The sequence below is a fragment of the Hippocampus zosterae genome, chromosome 19, assembly GCF_025434085.1.
Source record: "Hippocampus zosterae strain Florida chromosome 19, ASM2543408v3, whole genome shotgun sequence".
NCBI classification, from domain to species: domain Eukaryota; kingdom Metazoa; phylum Chordata; class Actinopteri; order Syngnathiformes; family Syngnathidae; genus Hippocampus; species Hippocampus zosterae.
In genome coordinates, this window is record NC_067469.1 from 423482 (window position 1) to 442540 (window position 19059).

General features: G+C 53.1%; 1 protein-coding gene across 1 annotated transcript; it reads right to left on the reverse strand.

Moving 5' to 3' along the window:
* Window positions 1–8829: 8829 nt before the first annotated feature.
* tcf21 (transcription factor 21) lies at window positions 8830–10705 on the reverse strand. Its single transcript, XM_052052082.1, has 2 exons — window positions 9899–10705; window positions 8830–9261 (listed from the first exon to the last, which is right to left on the reverse strand). Exons 1-2 carry the CDS (start codon window positions 10337–10339, stop codon window positions 9172–9174), a joined length of 531 nt encoding a protein of 176 aa, XP_051908042.1. The 5' UTR covers window positions 10340–10705; the 3' UTR covers window positions 8830–9171.
* Window positions 10706–19059: the final 8354 nt, after the last annotated feature.

The window sequence follows — 19059 nt, forward strand, 5'->3', positions numbered from 1 at the left end:
AAGCCACTCGTGTTGCTAGCTAACCGCTCGCTAGCTCTTACTCAGTCTCAGGAATTGAGCCAACACCTCACACCAATTGAAGTCGTTTTTGATGATTCTAATCCAGACCGTTTCATAGGTTTGGGGCTACAATTTCCAAGATTTATTCAACCGCACGAGGTTGGTTTACAATTCCAAAGAGTGTCACTTTCAATGACTTGACTTCCTTTCGGTTGATGAGAACACATTTGCAAAGTCTTTTCATCGGAGATTTGAATTCAACACTCGACGTGTTCCTGACTGCAACTGTTCATATTCCTTTTCAGCCAGCCCCGAGCTGTCGGCCAGGGTGGGAAGATTCACGAGACCCGAGACCCGTGCCGAAGCCAACCGGCGGCAGCGCAGACCGCGGACCCAACATGATGTCATTCAAGATGTCTTTATCATAAGCACTGTAACAACACAGCGGTATGTCATTCTTACTTGGCACTTCTCCAAAGTATATCAATGATGACAAAAAGAACAAGTTGAAATCATGAAAGCTAAACGGCAAATGAAGTACACAAGAGCTACTTTCTTTTCCCCTCCACTGAGTTCAGCAGTAGCCGTAGCCTAGCTAATGCAAAAAGCTAAATCGTGAGCGTTTGCCCATGAAAGTATTGCAAGTTGCGCAGCTATTTTACACTGTAAATCTTCAGGTGAGCCGGATTACAAAAGCAAAATATTGCACTCTGGGGGATCATGGATTGCAAAGTATGATTCAGGAGTCTGCGTATGAGCATTTGATCTTTACAATGTGTATCGCGATTCAAACAAAAAACGGCCAACAACTTCTGTCTACAAACCCGCTCCGTCAAGATTTACACGTCGCGGCCAAATAAATGAGGAGCACAAGCTGTGACAGAGCCCGAAATAGCAGGAAGGCGCAGCGGCGACCCGCCCCCTGGAGTGCCGCATGTCAGGCGAGCTTTGAACACTTGGCAGAACACGATGCGCAAAGGAAGCACGTCCGGGTGTTTTGGGAGGTGTCGCACCGTGACATTTCAGATGCGAGCCCTCTATTTGTGAGGCCGGCCGTTCTCGCAAAGGCTGTGAGCTCAAAGCCCACAGGCTACCCGCGCAAAGGCCGCAAAGCCAGTCACGGCGCTCCCTCTTTTCGCCGGCCCTCAAAGAAAATGGCCGCCGGCTCTCCGCTATTTATACACGATGCGCGGCGCTGACGACGCAAAGCGAGAGGACGCTTCCAGAAAGTCCAGAGTGTCGGGGCGCAAAGATAAAAATACCCAGTGAAAGATGGATCATTTTGTGCCCGTGCCGTTTGGACGCAAAAGGCCGCACAGTCAAACAAACAAAGCTCCCTCAATATCTGAGCTGAGCGAGCTGCGGCACGGAGGACCGAAGGGAAACCTTTGACACCTGTTAAATTCCTCGAATGTCCTTCCACCGAGCGAGCGCTCCAGTGACCCAGTCACTATTTTAGTGGACCTTTTGTGCGCAAAATAAGATATCATGCCGGAATGACGTCCGATGCGGCGACCGTCTTAGTGGAGGTTCATCGGCTGCTCAGTAAGCGCAGTCGCTGGTCTCGAGACAAAGTGAGGCAGAATTTGGATGTGGGATTGGATCTCCTGGCAAGCCGGAGGAAGGCTTTGTCTCTCTCGCTCTCGCTCTCTTTTGTCCACACTGAAGCTGCGCTTGGAATGCCCGCTATGTTGTTTCAGCTAATGAATGAATAAGGCAAAACAAACAAAGAAGGGGAGAAAATTCAAAGAGAAGGAGGGAGGGAAGAAAACACGGCCAGGAGGAAATGGATGGAGACGGACGGGGCCTGCAAGCCACCTCCGGCTCAATTCTTACTCGGCTCCTCCGTTGCGACCGCTCGTTCAGGATTGTTTGTTTTTCATGTTGACATATCAAGCCTCTCTTTTTTTTTTGTTTGTTTGTTTCAATCGCAAAAAAAGGAGGAATGTAAAACAGATTAGCGATTATCCTTTAAGCGTGCTTGAAATAACAGCATTGAACTCTTTTGAATGCCTACTTGAATATGCTCTTGTTTTTTTGGGGGGGTGGGGGGTCACTTTTCATTCGGAGGCTGAGTTTAAGCGCCCTGCGTCCTCGCCCTCACGAAGGCGCCGTGTGCACCCTCCGGTTTGTGTAAGGTTCCGGGTGCAGATTGAACGCGTCACAGGAGGAAGGCCGCTCTGAGCAAAGTGGCCAAGTGCTGTCTGCTGTTCTCTCACTCTGCAATCCTCCCGGGAGTGGATCAATAGTCGCTCAGCATCAGGTTACCGTTAATGTCTTCATCTCTTTTAACCAGGCACTGAATATGTGTGTGGGGGGGTGTGCGTATACCACAATTAAATGGCCCACACTCACAGCGCCCCCTAGGGAGACTCGTCGGAAGCAATGATGAATGAATGAATGATGAACGATGACTTGACTTGAGCAGGGCTGTGCCTTTTTCCATTGATTGCCTGGAGGGGCCATTCGGGATCATCCGCCCGCACCTGGGCTTTGGGCTTCGGGCTCCAGGCTCCAGGCTCCAGGCTCCAGGTCCGCGCTTGGAATTATGCCGTCGGATATTTAGCACTGGAATCTTTACACGTCACGTCCAGCCCAATGAACGGTCGCACGTAAAGTGGATTGTATCCCGACAGAGATGCGGGCGCTTGTGACTGGGGGAGACGGCTTGCGTCCTTGCGAGTATTGTCTTGAGAACGTCTCGACGTTGCTCGGCACTTTGGAGGTTCTTCTTTGGAACTTTGAAAGAGCTCAGAAGCTCGGGTGCCGCTCGCCGCGCCGCGATTGAAAGAGGACTTTTTACACCTCGGTTCCGAAATTCAATTTCGGTTTCAATCCGGTTTCAAACGACAATATAGAGGAGGAAAAAAGGCAAAGACTTCGGTGGTTGTCCTCCTTTCAGTACTTGTCATCCCTCCATCCCAATCAATCTCTCCCTCCCGCCTCCCCCGCGCCTAATGCACTCTTTCATGTGCTCTCCCGTTACGCCGAGGTTGTCCCCCGTCTCCGTCACCCTCCTGTCTCATTGCTCTCTTTTGTAGCGTTTTGTAACATGATCCCCCCCCCCCCCCCCCCCGCTCCCAATTTTCTCCCCCAGGGTGGTCCTTTTAGGGGCGACCTGGCGCTCGAGTGGTTAGCGCGTTGACCTCGCAGCGCAGAGGTCGTGGGTTCGATCCCGGCTCCGGCCTTCCGCTGTGGAGTTTGCATGTTTTCTCCGTGCCCGCGTGGCTTTTCTCCGGGTCCTTTGGAGTCCTCCCACATTCCAAAAAAGATTCACGGCAGGCTGATTGAACACTCCAAATTGTCCCGAGGTGGGTCTCCGCTAGCTGCCAACTGCCGTCTCACGCACACAAAGAGGCAAATTGAGCGAGTCTCCGGTCAAGCGTCTTTCACTGCAGGCTCCAAATTGAAGACGAGGATTAGGAGGAAGGAGGGAAGAATTGAGGGACCGCTCATGTCCTTACATACCGACGACAACAAAAAAGCACACACACACACACTCTGGTAAAAATAGACTGCAGCGAAATGGAGAGGCTCATTTGTCATCTCTATCAGTGTCAATGTGTTTTTTCTTGCTCATAGCCAAACTGGAGCTCAACTTAAATGTTCCGTCCATTGATAACAAATTCAAAGTCCCGTTCTTCACGCACGCACAGTCAGCGGTGAGTCGGAGTGCATGGAGGCAATGCTGCGGTCACACCTGGGAATAGTCTCCCGGCCAAGCCGCTCAAGGTTTTTTTTTTTTGTGTTTTTTTTTCTCGCGCGTTTGCCGTTTCCTCTCTGGCTGAAAATGATATTGACTTGACTTTTGTTGGCCTCGGGATGGATACTTATTTTCATCAGAGAATTTGTTTTTGCACTCGACTAACACATACTGAGAGCGGAAGCACGTTTGCATCGATATGACCTGCCGTGCAATTCAAAAAACAAGTCCAACCACCTCCGCCTGTGCCAAACGGTGTCCCGCGGGGATCAATATCTTTTTTTTTTCTTTTTAAATCTCACCACGCGTTTGTATGTCACACGTGATCTGGCAATGCAAATTTCACTTGTGATTTGATTGGGATTAAAGCCAGTTAATGGCTTTCAGACCAGCCCTAATCCTTATTTAATGAAGGCCTCGGTGGGCTGGCAGGCCTGGACGGGAGCCCGTCATGACTCAAGTGGACATTTGGGCAAACACTCCACCGGAAGCGCAGTGTGTGTGTTTATAAGACTCGTAAGCATACGTGTATAAGCAGCAAAAACATCCATGTACAGTGTGTCAAGTTTTGAATGCGCTGATCTTATCAAGAGGCTCATTCTTAAGATAAGATAAGATATCCTTTATTCGTCCCACACTGGGGAAATTTACAGCCTCCAGCAGCAAGAATGTATGTGTGTGTGTGCGCGTGCAGTGGTCGCCATGCTCACTTGGGCGTGCATGTTCTCACTCCCCATCGTCCCTATGTAACAGGAGCCGCCCCCCCCCTCTCGTCCACCCAGCCCTGTCAAAAATAAAAATCATTTGTCCGCTGCGTGCGTCTGTCCATTAAAAATGCATGGCGTTCAAGGGGGGGTGGGGGTGGGGGGATGAGGGTCCGTGATCCTCAGGGGACGAAAGCTGACACTGGGCTCTCCGGAAGGGCATCGGTCGTACCAAGGTGGACAAATGGCTTCCAAATAGAAAAGTGGACAGAAAGGGGGGATCAATATGTCCAAAAACTAAAATGGCCGTGTCCCTCGTCCACGGCCAGGTTGCACCCCAAAAAACGGCCCGACATCCATAAATGAATCGTCATGCTCAACTTGATCGGATTGCTTCACGCCTCGCCATTAGAGGCAAGCATATATGAATATAGACGCGCAGTAGACGCCCTGAAACGGCGTCTTTGCTATCACACACACGGGAAAGGAGAGCCAGAAAGGTGGCCAACGCGTTGTCATTGAAGCCGGCAGAAGAGCAAAACGCTCCTGCACAAGCTGCTGTTTGCCACGGCTCACACACACATCTTACATGCTGCCCCACCAGGGGAAAACCTCGAAAAAGGCGCACGCGTGTCAACGTCCACTCCGACGGCCACGTGTCTTTGCTTGCACCGGGGATACGCTCCACCGAGCGCCTTCTTGCTCAAACGAGCGGCCCGCAGAACAAGTTTGGCTGGAAGACTCGTTCGTGGCCCGACGTGTGAAAAATGCTCACGCCGAGGACTGTCGTATTGAGCGTTGTCAAACGGGGGGGTGGTTTTGCTCCCACTAATTTGTGTGTCCACGCTCCGTTTTCCGCTGCGGGCTGGTGCGGAAAGCACTTTTTTCCTTCTTTGCTTCACTCCATCTGCTTCCTATAAGCCTTTTGGAGGGCCAGCGGCCATTTATTCACACACAAGCCAAATCCCCTCCCCGGCCAAACAACCCGGTGCTTTTTCAATAGGCCGGTCAAATCTGGACCCAATTAAACGGGGGACCCCCGCTCCCCTCACCCTTTTTTTAGATTTCCTTCACACCCATCTTGAGGAAGACTCAAGATTAGAGGAATAGTTTTCTTATTGCCGACGACTTGTGCAGAATGCCACAGGATAATAATTGAATCCACGTGTGGACCACATTTGGGGGGTCGGGGGGGGGGGGCGTGGACGACAGTGGTGGCCAGTCAAGAACAGGGTGTGTTCTTTTTGTGCTATGATATTCATTTGTTCTCAGCAGCCGAGCGTTTCTCTCGCTGTACCGTTTCCCTGAATGGACGCGAGTGTTTGCTCCGCCCGGCTACGATCTTTACGATCGGTAGCCGAGTATGTCGTGTTGGCATTGGCGCAGTTTCATGGACCGATGGCAGTTGAAATTCATCGATGCAGGGCCGGCGCTCCGGCCCTCGCCGATGTCGGACTTTTCCCGTCCTCTGATTGGTTGGTCAGAGCGGCACTCGTTACTCGGACGGGAAAAACACACCATCTGTGCGTGCAGTTAATGGCAAGAAGGTGTGGCCGTTTAGCATCCGCGACTACCTTCTGTCCGTAGCAGCAGCTTAGCGACGAGCGTCAACGTCGGGCGCGCTTGCGTCCTACCTTTTAGGGGGATTGGCTTCCTCACAGGACTCCACAGTGAGAGCTTGTGTTCTGCGCTCTTCTTTCTATCGGCACTGACCCGTCACGCTTTGGCTTCCGGCGAATGTCGTCGGGGAATGAAAGGCCACTTGTTGGGACACCGCTATGGAATCGCGCTTGTCTGCGCCCGATCATTCTAAGTGGCGTTATTATGAAGGAAAGCGTCAGGAAATCGAGTCATCTGGTGCGGCGAGTGGGCTGCGGCGCCGAGGCGAGGCGAGGGCAACTGGAAAAACAGACGGCAGGTGATTGTGATTCATGTCTTCCTAATTGTAATGGACTTCAATCCCGTAAAAACAACACGCGGTGTAATTGGCGTGCACACGCGCAGCCCCGCGCCGCGCCTAATTGTGCCCACCTGGTAAAACATCATTTAGCGCGGCGCCCCTTTCCGTCGACTGACACTGCTCTTACCTCGTGCGTAGTGTGTCGCGGGAGTGACCTCCTCTGCCCTTAGCCGGCGCTTTGATCCCCGTCGTTGGATCGATCCGTCCCAAAAATCAGCCTCGGAAGCGGCTACGGACAAAACTTGCGCGGCGTCGAAGCTCTCAGCGGTTTGGCAGATTCTTCCTGAAAGATGGTTCTCCATCCCAAAACAAACCTGCTTATTGCGGCTGGTTGGATGACTTGCACGGGGTTGTCAAACTATTCCGTGTCCGCACGCCTGTATTGTACCGCCCCCTAGTGGCCAAGTCCACTTGCACGGGGTTGTGAAACTACGACTGCGTTTGTACTGCCCTCTAGTGGCCAAGTCTCGGGCACCGTAACAATGAACAAGAATATCATCCTCTTCTCTTGACTTCCTTCTAGCGGCACGTTTCGGTGCATGCTGCCATCCTGCGGTTGAAGGGGAAAACCTCCGCCGAGGCTTCAGAACGACCATCCGGCTCAACGAGGACCCGTTGGAAAACGTTTTTGAAGGATTTGTGGTTCCCCCGGAATGTTCTGATCGGGTCCCTTTCAAGTGAAGCTTCATTGACCGAAGAGAAATGGCTACCCAGTGATGCGGAAGCGGCAAGCAAGCTCCTATGGAGCTATGTGCAACGTGGATTTGTGTGTGTGTTTGGGCGGGGGGTCGCACGGAACCTGCAACCGAACCCAAGACCTCTCCACTTGTTTGTTTGTTTTGAATGTATGTGTCCATCCATATTCAACACCGCTTAACCTGAGCAGGGTGGCGGGATCTGCCGGCGCCTATCCCGGCTGACTACGGGCGCACCCTGAACTGGTCGCCGGCCGCTCACGGGGAACACTTCATATCTGGAGCACAGCTCTTTGCGGCGTCTGACATTTTTCTCCAATTCTCACGGGAACAAGGAGTGCAACAAATGACGGCATCAGCTGCAACCAAATGTGTCTCCCTCCCTCCCTCCCTCTTGCCTTTTTTTCCCTTTTGGGCTGACGTCCAACTAAACTATTAGCAAGTATGGGAGTCCCTCTTCCACTTCTCCCCTACCTCGGGGGCAGATGGCCAAGTTTACTTTCTCCCAGGTGGTCCCCGTTGGGATGTTGGGGGAGGGAGGGGGGGGGTCCTGCCACCTCACCGCTGATGTATTAGGTGAGGGCCCTTGAAGTGACATCGGTGCATTTCTTTTATTGTGGCGGTGCGCCGACTTGTAGAGGTGAGGTGTGATGAAACTTGATGGGGGGGGGGGCCTTTCCTTGAGATTCACTCCGCGGCGGCTGCGTGAACCGATCCTCTTACGCCTCCGCAGGTGGTTGGCGACTGACGCCGGCGCTGCCGCGCCGCCTTTTTTTGACCAAATGCGAACAGAAGAAGCGGGCGATGGCAGTCACAGACGTTGCAGTGAACCGTGGCGCCCGAGTGGGCAAAAGTGACGTGTGCAAAATCCGTTTGGAGGCGTTGCTGTACTCCGATTAGGTATGGATGGGATGATGGTGATCATAATAGTCATAATAATACCTTTATTTTGAAAGCGCTTTTCAGAGTACTCAAAGACACTTTACAAGAGTTTCTGGGTAGAATGAGCCGTTCCGTTCCATTCCAGGCTATTGAGATGCTGCGACAAGATTGTGGGGAGGCCCAATAAAACTTAGCGTAGCGCCGTCAATTTGTCGTTGGGACTTCACCCGTTTACGTCTGTTGCGAAGGGGGGAGTGGTTCTGCTCTGCACTTTTCGCACTTTTCAACCTAAAGTCGTCCTTCATGTTGAGGCCAACGTGTTGCAGGGAAACCTATTTTCCAAACGGCCGCATTCTCCGCCGGCCTGAAAACGGTTTGCGAGGATGACTTTTTCTGTAAGTTTGAAAGCATGTGTACTTGGCAACAAAACGGGGACGGTGGAAGGGATGCGATCGGAAAACGAGCTGAGAGAGAAAGAGAGAGGGAGGCCTTTTGTCAGGAGGCATAAATAACTGTCTGCGGGATGTAAACATCGCCGGTCACAACCCAGCAGAATGAAAACAAGCGCCGTGGGCAGGATTCATGCACATTCCCCCTTCCCCCGTATCCCCAGCGCTCCCCCCTTCATCTCTCATTCAAGGGAAAAAAACGACTTCCCTTTTCGGCCTTTAACTAGCCAAGTAGAAGCCTTTTTTTTTTTTTTAAGAAACACACATTTCTTGTTTTAAAGGTCATTCTTTTGCAGGCCAGCGTTCGCCGAGGCAAAGGCAACCACATCCAGACTGCCGCTTATCTGCTCCGGTTTGACTCTTCTCCCAAAAGGGAGACGCGGATAACGGAGGTGAGGTCTCGCACACACACAGACACACACAAAAGAGCGTCAAAAATGATACAAATAGATGACGTATATTTCGAGCATCTGACTTGACGAGACATAAAAACAAGTTTGGCAGAATAGCTTTGACAAAGAGGAGGCCGATTGTCTTTGGGCCAGCAAAGACAACAAAAGGGTGACTTCAACAAACAAAAGCCAACGCATTTAAATAGTTGTTTGTTTTTTTACGGGAACGAAAGGAGGAGCGGGAGGAGGGTGACGTCCCTCCCCCGCCAGCCGTTATTCCCACTCCAAAGTCTGCGGCGATGAGACGCGCGAGGGCTCGACCGGTCCCAAAGGCGGCGAAAGAAAGTCAAAGGGGGCCGGATCCAAAATGCGGCTCGGCTGTTTGGTCACGACGCGGTGGTGCCGCATAAGCGCGTCGAGCTCAGCATTTCCTTCAGCTCGTTGTCGGGCTTGCCCGCGCCCAGGAAGGGCCACGTCTGCGGAGGCAAAAGGCAAGATGAGCGCGTGGGGAACAGGCACATTCTAACCTCGTCTCAGATTTCGTTGGGCCCTTCAAATGCATCCGCCTCAAATTGATTGAAAAAGCGAGCGCCAGCCGTCGCTAATATTCTGTAACCGCGTTTTTCGGTGTGAGCGCGATGGTCTCTGGCCAAGCTTTCGGGGGACGAGAAGCGGGCTAAGAGTTGCTGATTGGAAAATCTGTCATGTTCATGCGCGCTCGCATATTTCACTTGGAATTAGGACACGAGATGGCATGTGAAATGTCTTTTCTTTGCGCATTTGAGCCTGTAGCCGCCTTGCAAGTCGAACTCGCTCATGTTGGAAATGAATCCACTTCTGATATTTGCCACTTTTGTGATTTTCAAGACGCGCGAGTACTGGCGCTGTTCCAAAAATAGCCCTCAAAACGCACTGCAAGCAAACAATGCCAGTGATGGGAAGCCATAAATGACAAATAGTCGCTACGTTTCTGGGGGCTGCGTACGTGACCCCGAGACCTATTTTTACTCTCCCTGCGCATTTAGTGCGTCTTTTGCATCTGGTCTCCTTTTGGCATACGCGCAAAAGCCGCGAGCGAGGAAGCCGGAAAGGAAGGCGGTGCGCCGGGCTCACCAGGTTGACGGGGTGGATGTAGCCGCTGTCGTACTTGTCGTTGGCCAGCACCTGCCTGAGGTGCGCGATGTAACTGGACGCCAGGCGCAGAGTGTCCAGCTTGGACAGCTTGGTGTCGGCCGGCACCCACGGCAGGGACGTCTTGAGTCTGGAGAAGGCCTTGGACAGCACGCGCATGCGGGCCCTCTCCCGCGCGTTGGCCGCATTCCTCTGCACCTGTTTGCCCTCCCGCGGGGCTCCGTCGCCCTCCTCCTCCCCGGCGCAGGCCTGGCGGGCAGCGGCCTTGCGCGACGCCGTCCTGCGCCGCTTGGCGGGTGTCAGGCGCGGGGCGGCCCGCCCCTCGCCATTGGAGCTCTCCTCGGCGCTCTCCGCCGAGGCCAACTTGAGGATGCCATCCAGCAGCGGCTCGTCGTCCGCCTCGCTCGGGGAGCCCGCGGACATGGCGGGGAGCGCTGGCGCTGGCGCTGGTGCGGGCGGTGTGCGCAGGCCGGCTTCGGAACGTGGCCTCCCGGGGGCTGCCTGGGTGTGCTCATGAGTGGCGGAGAGCGTCGCCCGCCCTCTTTGTTTTATCTCCGCCGGCAGCGAGGGCGGCGGCCCGCGCGGATGGGAGGAGACCGGGACGCGCGCGGACCTCCCACATCTTGCGCTTTTTATTGGACGCGCTCAAAAAAAAAAAAGCGCCTGATATCTGGAAGTCGGATCGGACCTCGCGCCGCGACCCTCCGGCCCCCTGCGCCTGGCGGAAGTGGACCGCGACGTGAAATTTGTGGCGCCGGTTGGGAATACTCAAGAAAAGTCCGAGATACTTGTGGAAAGTGTAGTCCAAGTCAAAGCCACGCCCTGCGTGATAAGCATCACAAAGCGCTTTCTCGCCATATGCAAGTCTTTCCCTCTGTTGCCCGGCGCCCGGCGCTCGTATCGAGGGACGACCGATTATCCCAGCCGTTATTCACGTCGTCGGCAAAAGCTGATGTTGCCTGAAACCTAAAGTGCACGCCAGGTGCAACTCTTATTTTGGAGCCACCGTCGGAGCTGCGACGTTGACTGTGGATGGCGGCGCCTGGCCTCTTGAGCGACGCGGGCGTCGAGCAATACGAGTGTCGCCTCAACTGGCCGGTGGCCCAGCAGTGAGGTGAAAGGCCAAAACAGAAAGCTACGCAAAGTAGCGCCGACAATAACCCGGCGTCCGCCGCGTTTTCCACTTCCCACTTCTGATCCACACGAGCCACCGAATGAGACTCATAACTTGCAGCGCAGTGTGCCAGGGTGGAGCGCGAGGACACGGGCTGGGGTGTGGGGGGTCCACATCTCAAATGGCAAACCGGCGCTTCGGGCCCCCTCCTCCTCGGTGCCTCGCAATCCTCCGTTTGGCCTTGCACGCGCAACCTGCAAAGGTGAAAATGGCGGCAATAGCGCAGGCAAGATGGCGGCACACAAGAAGAGAAGAAGGCGAAGGCATCGCAACAGAGGAGGCCCCGTCCCTCATGGGTGGGCTCGCATTCAAACGGGAAAGACTCGGCGAGATTGATGATGTCCCTGCGAGCTGGGAGAAGGATGCAAATAGCTTGTGGAAAAGGAAAAAAAAAATTGTTTGCTGAAAAAACAACCTCATTTTTACGAGCGTTATTTAGCCTGCTGAAATTGCTTCACTTCCTTGTCATCGTTGTTCTTCGGCCAAAGAAATTGGCTTGATAGCTCCGTGCAGAATCTGCGGAAAATTCGGCCCCGAAGCCACACGCAAATCAGCCCCCCCACCCCAAAAAAAAGGACCCAAAGGCTGCCTGCGTGCCACCTTGGGTTGCAGTTGCCAGTTTAGGGCCAATTTGAGATGGTTCCGGGGCTCTTCCGTCAGTTTCATGGAGGAGCAACGTGAATTTGGGTGGGCTGGGTCTCTTCTGGGGCGACCGACAAAAAAGTCTCGGGAAGCCGCGCTGCGAACGAGCAAAGAGCTTTGCCGTTTTGCTTGGGCGGGGCCGTTTCCTCCCGACTTGGCGCTTGCTTATGTTTCTCATCAGATGAGGGAAGCTAAGCTAGGCTAGCGCTGTTGCCCAAAGTATTCCCCCCCCTTTCCCCGTCGGCTGTGACACAAGGCAACAGGTGGACGTCGGGGCGTCGGCGGGGTTCGCTTGAAGAAAGACAATCGGGCCGGGGAGGGGGTACCCGGGCCCTCATGGAAGGACGCGCCGCTAATTAGCCAGTTGCGTGTCAAAGGTCACTGCGGTGGTCCGATGTCACCATTAAGGGACGGCTTCCAGATGGCGCAAACAGGCTCATCTCTTCTCATCTCATACGACGGTCGGGCCGTCGCAAGGCTGGCTTTTGAGGCACATCGAGCCTCGTTTCTGACTTGAGAGTCGTTGTCCTCATTTTGCTCTGTTGTCCTGAAAACGGCGCATTTGCCAAATAGAGATGCAAAGAGGAGCCTCGATCACGCCGCACGCTCGGCCATGTGGCCCAAAATGGCAAACCGAAAAAAAAAAAATCTTGCGTGGTTTTGTCACACAGAGAAGAAAATCAGAAACCTCAGAGAAAAGCGGGGGCGGGGGCGGGGCCGGGGGAGAGTTGAATCAAGCCAAAACGAAGCATTTTGCCGCGCAAGGAAAAACAACTGTAATCTGTGAGTGAAGCCGGGGGCGAGAAAAACATCATCCATCTTTGTCCGAGCACTCCGGCTCTCTGTCCATTATCACGACCCCTCCCCAAACTCCCAGCAACCCCCCCAACGCACACACACGTCCAAGATACACACGCACACACACACACTAGGTTGCTTCTCCCGCCGAGTCCATCTTGAGGAGCAAAAATCAAAGTCCACAACAGAAAATAAAAGAGGAGGAAGAAAAAAAAAGCGAGGTTGCCGAGAGTGCAAAAGACCCGATGGGGGAGTTTACGAGGACAGGATGCGGCAGACAATAAGAGAGAGTTATGAACGTGTTTATTGCATTGATGCTTGTATTTCCAAAAAGACAAACGATTCCTTTTGATATGCTCTGACAGGAGCATCTGGCGAGGAGGTGACTTGGGAGTCCTGCTAAGCAAGGCCAATACTCAGGACCTGATGCGGCTTAACGGCCTGCAAGTCTTCTTCCTTACACTGAGAGGGAGTTGCAGCTTATTGTCTGGAATGTACACACACACACACGCACACACACGCACACACACACAGGCGCTTATCTGCATAAGCGTGTGACGGATGGATGTCGTGCAGAAAAGTTGCAAGTCAGAATTTCGGAGGGCGTCACGAATGCACCGCACTGTGTCATTTGCTTTGATCACGACACCATGTAGACTAGTCGAGAGAAGGCCACTTGTTTGGACGCCTCCCTGACGTCTGCTCAGTTTCATATTCTCGGACCAAATCGATAGACTGGCCCGTCCCCGCGTCGGCCGTTCTTTTCATCCGCGTATTTTACAACGGCTGCTTGAAAGGAGCTGAAAGATCTTTGAGAAATAGTTTGGGGAAGATGACGCAACTTTTCATTTCTCCCGAAAGTAGTCATTTTTGAGATGTCTTGGCTGCAAGTTTGGGAAAGGACTGGGCGGGCCAGTTCCAGAGTCCTGGTCTCTGTCACCATCAGTCCGTCTCGGCTTTATAAACAAAGCGCAGGGACGCTGCTCGCTTTTCTATCGCCCATTGAAGCCTTTGGGGTTGTGTTTACGTGTGCGAGCCTTCCGCACTCCACTAAATCCTTTGCCGCAAACTGAAACCTCCCCCACCCCCCGCCGCTCCCATCCGCACCCGCGCCCCCGCAATCTCACGTCTCCGTTTGGTCCGAGCCGCAAAGTCCGGCCGCAACGCGCGCAGTCAAAACAGTTGAGCGCAAACAAACGCCGACGGCCGAGATGCAAACGGCTCCCGAGCACTTTATACACTGCGAGTGCGTCGGCCTCCAACTAAAATAAAGCAAAAGCAAAAAACAAACAAACAAAAACATTTGCAAATGTACACGCCGCTGTCGGTGATGTGGCCCATTGCGAGCAACACACACACATACTTTAACATGTGCGATAATTAGATGTCAGGCAAATGAAGAAATGCTTTTACGAAACAAGCAGTAACCAACTGCCCCCCCTTCCCCCCCGCCACCCCTTTTATGTCCTATTTTTAATCGTATTGTGCTTTTGATCTGTTTGCCAAGGCCCGTTTTTGTGTGTCTCCTCGATGCCTTTGGGGAAGAAAAGCGCTTCTAATGAATGAACTGCTATGATGATATTTGACGCCTTTGTTTACATTCTGGCCTTCTGGCTGCGTCGCAAGTCTTGGGTCGGCCGCGCGCCTCCTCTAGCCACGCTTGCCCGTCTCTCTCAGCCTTTTTTTTTTTTCTCTTGAATTATGATCTCACCGCATGGTCATATCTTGCGGTTGAGTTTCCCCAACGAGGCACCGATACGGACCTGGGCTCATGATCTCATTGGTTTGCGCTATCAGAGGTTCCGGAGGAGTCGTCCTCGCGCGGACGCCGGCCCAACAAACGGCAGGCTCATGCGCCATGCGTCTGGCAGGCGCTCTGCCGCCCATCGGCGGATAAAGCCCAAGCTCCGACGGCTGATAGTGTGTTGACCGACTCAGAGACGTTACCCACATGAGCCGCCTCCCCCCCCCCCAGGTCCCGCGGGGAGATGGGCCTCTGATGGGCTACCTTCCGCCGCCTCTTTCTCCACCTTTGCCCACTCCTCCCCCAGCGAGGGAAATGTACAGGGAGGTAACTCGTACAAATATTTCACAATACTCAACGTGCGCTTAGGAGTTACAATACAAAAAGATCTTGGCCACTGGCCATATATAAACACCATATGAAAGTGGAGTTCATGTACCCCCCTCCCACACTTTGTTCTCACATGGGATGCTTTTTTTTTTTTTCCCAATCAGTGAAACGTCTTAAGAAATGATCTTTGCCAAGCTCCGGTGGGGCTCAACGAGAGCCTGATGTGACGTCTCGCTTTAATCTGTGCTTTCACCAGAGTGTGGCTCAAGGCTCCCATGAGACGCCCGCCTAATGCTACCGGAGGCTCACCGGAGATGACGAAGAGGTGAGATGTGACTCATGATAAAAAGATGCCCCGGCGCGCACACACACACACTAATCTCAAGGGAGCCCCCCCAATCCTCCCAGGCAGGAAGCAGACAAGTGCTTGTCTGTGTGCGGGTGTTAGCTCATTAGCGTGCGCATGTGTTTGTTTGTACGTGCGAGTGCGACCTGAGCTGGAGTCCACTTAGTCGCAGAGGACAGACGCTTAAGCAATCTGGCCCCCGTGGCCAAATTGCAAACAGATGTGCGCAATCCTCGGCGCTCGGTGCTAATTACCGTATCGGCTTTGAAATTGTCAAAACGCCACGTCAAGCCGTGCGCCACCGAGAGGAGTTTGTCGCAGTTTGTGAACAGGCCTGCCCAAAAAAATCGGGCGGATGCCAACAAGGCGGCTAGCTGTCACGCCTGATTATAGTAAAAGGGGACAAAATGGCTCTTCCTTTTTGCACCTTCTTCGCTCGTCACGGAATGCCAACGACGGGGCGGCCGAAATCTGCCACGCCGGTTGCTCTCACGCGCAGATTTCCGACCATTGCGCTTGGTCTTGAATGGCGCTTCCATGATCATTGGGGCCACAAACAACGTCTAAAAGATGGAATTTGGGGGCAGGTCGCAATCATTTTTGTGACTGGTGGAGGTCATGATGACTGATGACGCTCTTCTTCCCGCTTTTCACAACACCTTGTCTCTTTTGGGGGGTGGGGGGGTGATGCGTATCACATCCATCAGCGGAATGGCGCTCCTTATCTATCTTTTCCACCCCGGATGCTAATTAAAGATAATAAACGGTGCGGATCATTTCTCCGCTGCGCCAAACGGGGACGTCACCTCTGTCCGTTGGCACGTCCCGGCCAGCCCTGTGGGGTCTCCAGCGGTCGTGGCATTCTTCCCCTTTGTGAACCCGCCACCCGTTGCTCGGCCCATTTCAATTTTCCACTTGGACTCAGGCCACCGGAGAGAGACGGCGGCTTGTTTAGTTGGCTTTTTATTGAGCGCCGAGATAAAAGCGCCAGCCGCGCTCCGTGTCCATTAGTGCTAAATCGTGGCAAGGGCTGAAATAGAATCAACTTTTTGCGCTGACGTGCTTTGGCCGGGGCCCACGGGGCCATTGCGTTGCTTTGTGTGCACGTGGACGGCTGGCGAGGACACGGCAAAACACTGCACAACAAACTGCAGCGCCGTAAGAATGGGAGCTCGCTGCTGCGTACCTCCGCGCGGGCCCCGGGACGTGCGCCATACATCTGACTGACGCGCTTTTATTGGCGCGCCGTTTAATGGCTTCCGGCTTTGCAGTTAGCCGGAAGAAGAAGCGCGAGAACGGTTCTTTTTCTCTCTCTCGTCGTCATCTTATCTTTTCTTTTGAGGCCGAGCGAATGCCACGATTTGCCGGTGGATTTCGTGAGCGCTGCCCCCGCCCCCCTTTCCTCCCAAACGGACCCCCAGCCGCCCACGCATCCCTCTTAGCGGATGGCTAAGACGTGGTTAGCGATGAGCAAATGTTTTCACGATGAAGCCGTTTTCCGAGAATCTTTTCTCCCAAACGCCCGTGGCCTTTGGATGACTCCCCGAGGAGACCATTAATTTAAAGATCAGTGTGTGTGTTTGTGTGTGTGTTAAAAGCACAAATCTCCCATGCAACCAACACACACACACACATGCATGTATACTGACATGTCGTCACGCACACACATGCACACACTCTTCCGACCATCGTTCTGCACCTTCGGTCCCCCCCGCACCCCCCCCAACACTTGGACCACCCCCCAAAACATCCTTCCTTTTATTTCATCACCTACCCCCCCCCCCCTTTCCTCCAAGTTCTCACACACACACACACACGCACGTACGCGCGCATGCACGTACTGGGTTGGGAATCTTCATATCATTTTGGGATTTTTCAAATCCGGGCTTCCAAGTCGTGGGGGGAAAAAATGGTCCTTGAATCAGTCCTTCACTTATTACATGAAGCCATATTTTACAAAGTAAAAAATATGTATTGTCAAGACCATTTGAAAGTATGTTATTTGAAAATAGAGTAGTCTATTCATTTCTTCTTCTTCTGCTTATAGTTCATCGTATTGTATTTATTTTTAGTGGTTATTTTTGTCCATTTGTTGGGGGGGTGGGGCGAGATCCTTAAAACGTAAAAAAAAAATAATAATAAAAACCGCCCCTAGCGACAAGCCCATTCTCGGGCATGGCTTCTTTAAAAGATCAAGTGGCCAACTGCTTTTTGACACAAATTTGCGTCCATGGAGGTGAGAAATAAAACCGCCGTATGATAAATTGCGCGATGATGTCGTTGGAAGGGCGTGGCGGAAAAAGACTCGGCGGATGACTCAACTTGAAATAAACGATTTTCCTGAAATCAACGTCATTCCTGTGACGGATGTTGAGCAGGTGGCCTCGGAATACAATCGCCATCACGCAACTGGCTAATAAGAAAAATCCCGGCAAAAATCCGCCCGCCAGCACGCGCTGGCGACGGGCCTTTACTCAATGGCAACGCTTATTCGCTGCGCTTTGGAGCCCAGCCACGGATTGCTCATGCGTCAACGTTATCGCTTGCAACGCTAGTCTAAACATGGCTACGCTCTCCTCGACGTTTGCGCAGGTGTGTTAATGTTAGCGCCGTAAATCTGCCGCCGTGGCGTGCGCACCATTTGTCCCCCCGCACGTCCACTCCTCGATTATGGAAGGACGACACGTTGGATGCTTTTTGTTCACCGGCTCTTGTTGCGTCTGTTCCCATCAGCTTCGCCTCTTCACCGACGGCTCGGCTTGGCCACTCCCGCTTGCGTACCCGAGATGGCGGCGAGTCGCGGAGGGCACCGTTGCAGACTCTTCACTGGATGCAGCGGTCCTGTGCAGGGTACGCCAGCCTGAAAAGCGCAGCCCGGCGCAGGTGAATATGAAAGTCGGCACAAAAAGTTGCCATTTGAATGGCGCGCGCGGGGTGTGCTCTGGTGGTCCCGCCAAGAATGGCGATGATGTAAACAGGCCCGCTGGTTCCCACGTCTCTGTTTACACTTGGCGGAATCCAGAGCTGCACAGGCACGCCGCTGGATCCACTCACACGCCGTTCGTCTTTGTCGCGCGGTCTTTACGATGACGGCCATCTCGGCGCGCGCGGTTCACCGCCCCTCCGGGGATCCGTTCTCGTCCCGACTCTCGATCGGTGAAAGGCCGCACTCGAGAGAGAGAGCGCGGCCCTCCTTGATGGACCCGATGTTTATTCTCGCTCGTATCCGCAAGCGATGCTGCGCAAGTGCTCACATCTGCGTGTTTACTTTCTGCGCCTTATGACCTCATGAAGAAATTTGTGTCGTCCGTAAACCTTCACAATAAACATCTCGGGACTTGTCGAGGGCCTTCTCGCGCAGATTGCATGCGACTCCTCAAGATAGATTTCTCTCCGCGACGCGCATTCATGAGGCCCGATTCTCTCATTGAGAACACAAACATTCCCACTGGCTTGTAAACAGTTTCCCGCTCCCCTCTTTGGTTTTGTAGCCACTCCAGAACTTTTTCAGAGCAGATGTTCATCCCCTCTGCCCCCCCCCCCGCCCCCTTTGGAGACGGCGTTAAATTGCCACATTTTAAACGTCAGGCGCAGAGTAAACACGTTAAGGGAACGCGCCACCACGTTGTCTGCCAATGGCGTCTACGCGAGCTGAGCTTCAGTGGAACATTGGCATTTGAGAAACGTTTGTCAACACAATAACTCGCTCACACTCTATTTTATTCGGAGGAATGGTCGCCCGATAGCGGTTGTAGATTTTGTCGCTAGCGTGCCTGTCCTTTTACTTTTAATCAAATCATTTTTGCATCCTATCCTGTTATACAAAATGCGTTGCGTTTGACGTTAATCGCTTGTTTGCAGAGATGTTTTCAATGGCAAAGACCCCGACCGGTCTTCATTTGATGCATCTGACACCAACGTGTATTGCTTGTTCCTTAAATTACATGCAAATAGTCCTTCGTGGCCTCCAGCCATTTCTTGCATTTGTTCGTGGCTCTCGTGTACTGTAATGCGTGACGTCATTGGACGACGTCATTTGCAAGTTGCTCGTCTCAACGGAGAACGTTCATCGCTCTTGTTCTGAAGGCTGCAGCCGGAACCCGCGTTGA

What these genes read in the sequence shown, in the direction of transcription:
- tcf21 (XM_052052082.1), bottom strand. Translation starts at nt 10,339, where the DNA reads ATGTCCGCGGGCTCCCCGAGCGAGGCGGACGACGAGCCGCTGCTGGAT. An exon ending in ACATCCACCCCGTCAACCTG is followed by an intron (nt 9,262 to 9,898) that starts GTGAGCCCGGCG and finishes TTGCCTCCGCAG; the next exon opens with ACGTGGCCCTTCCTGGGCGC.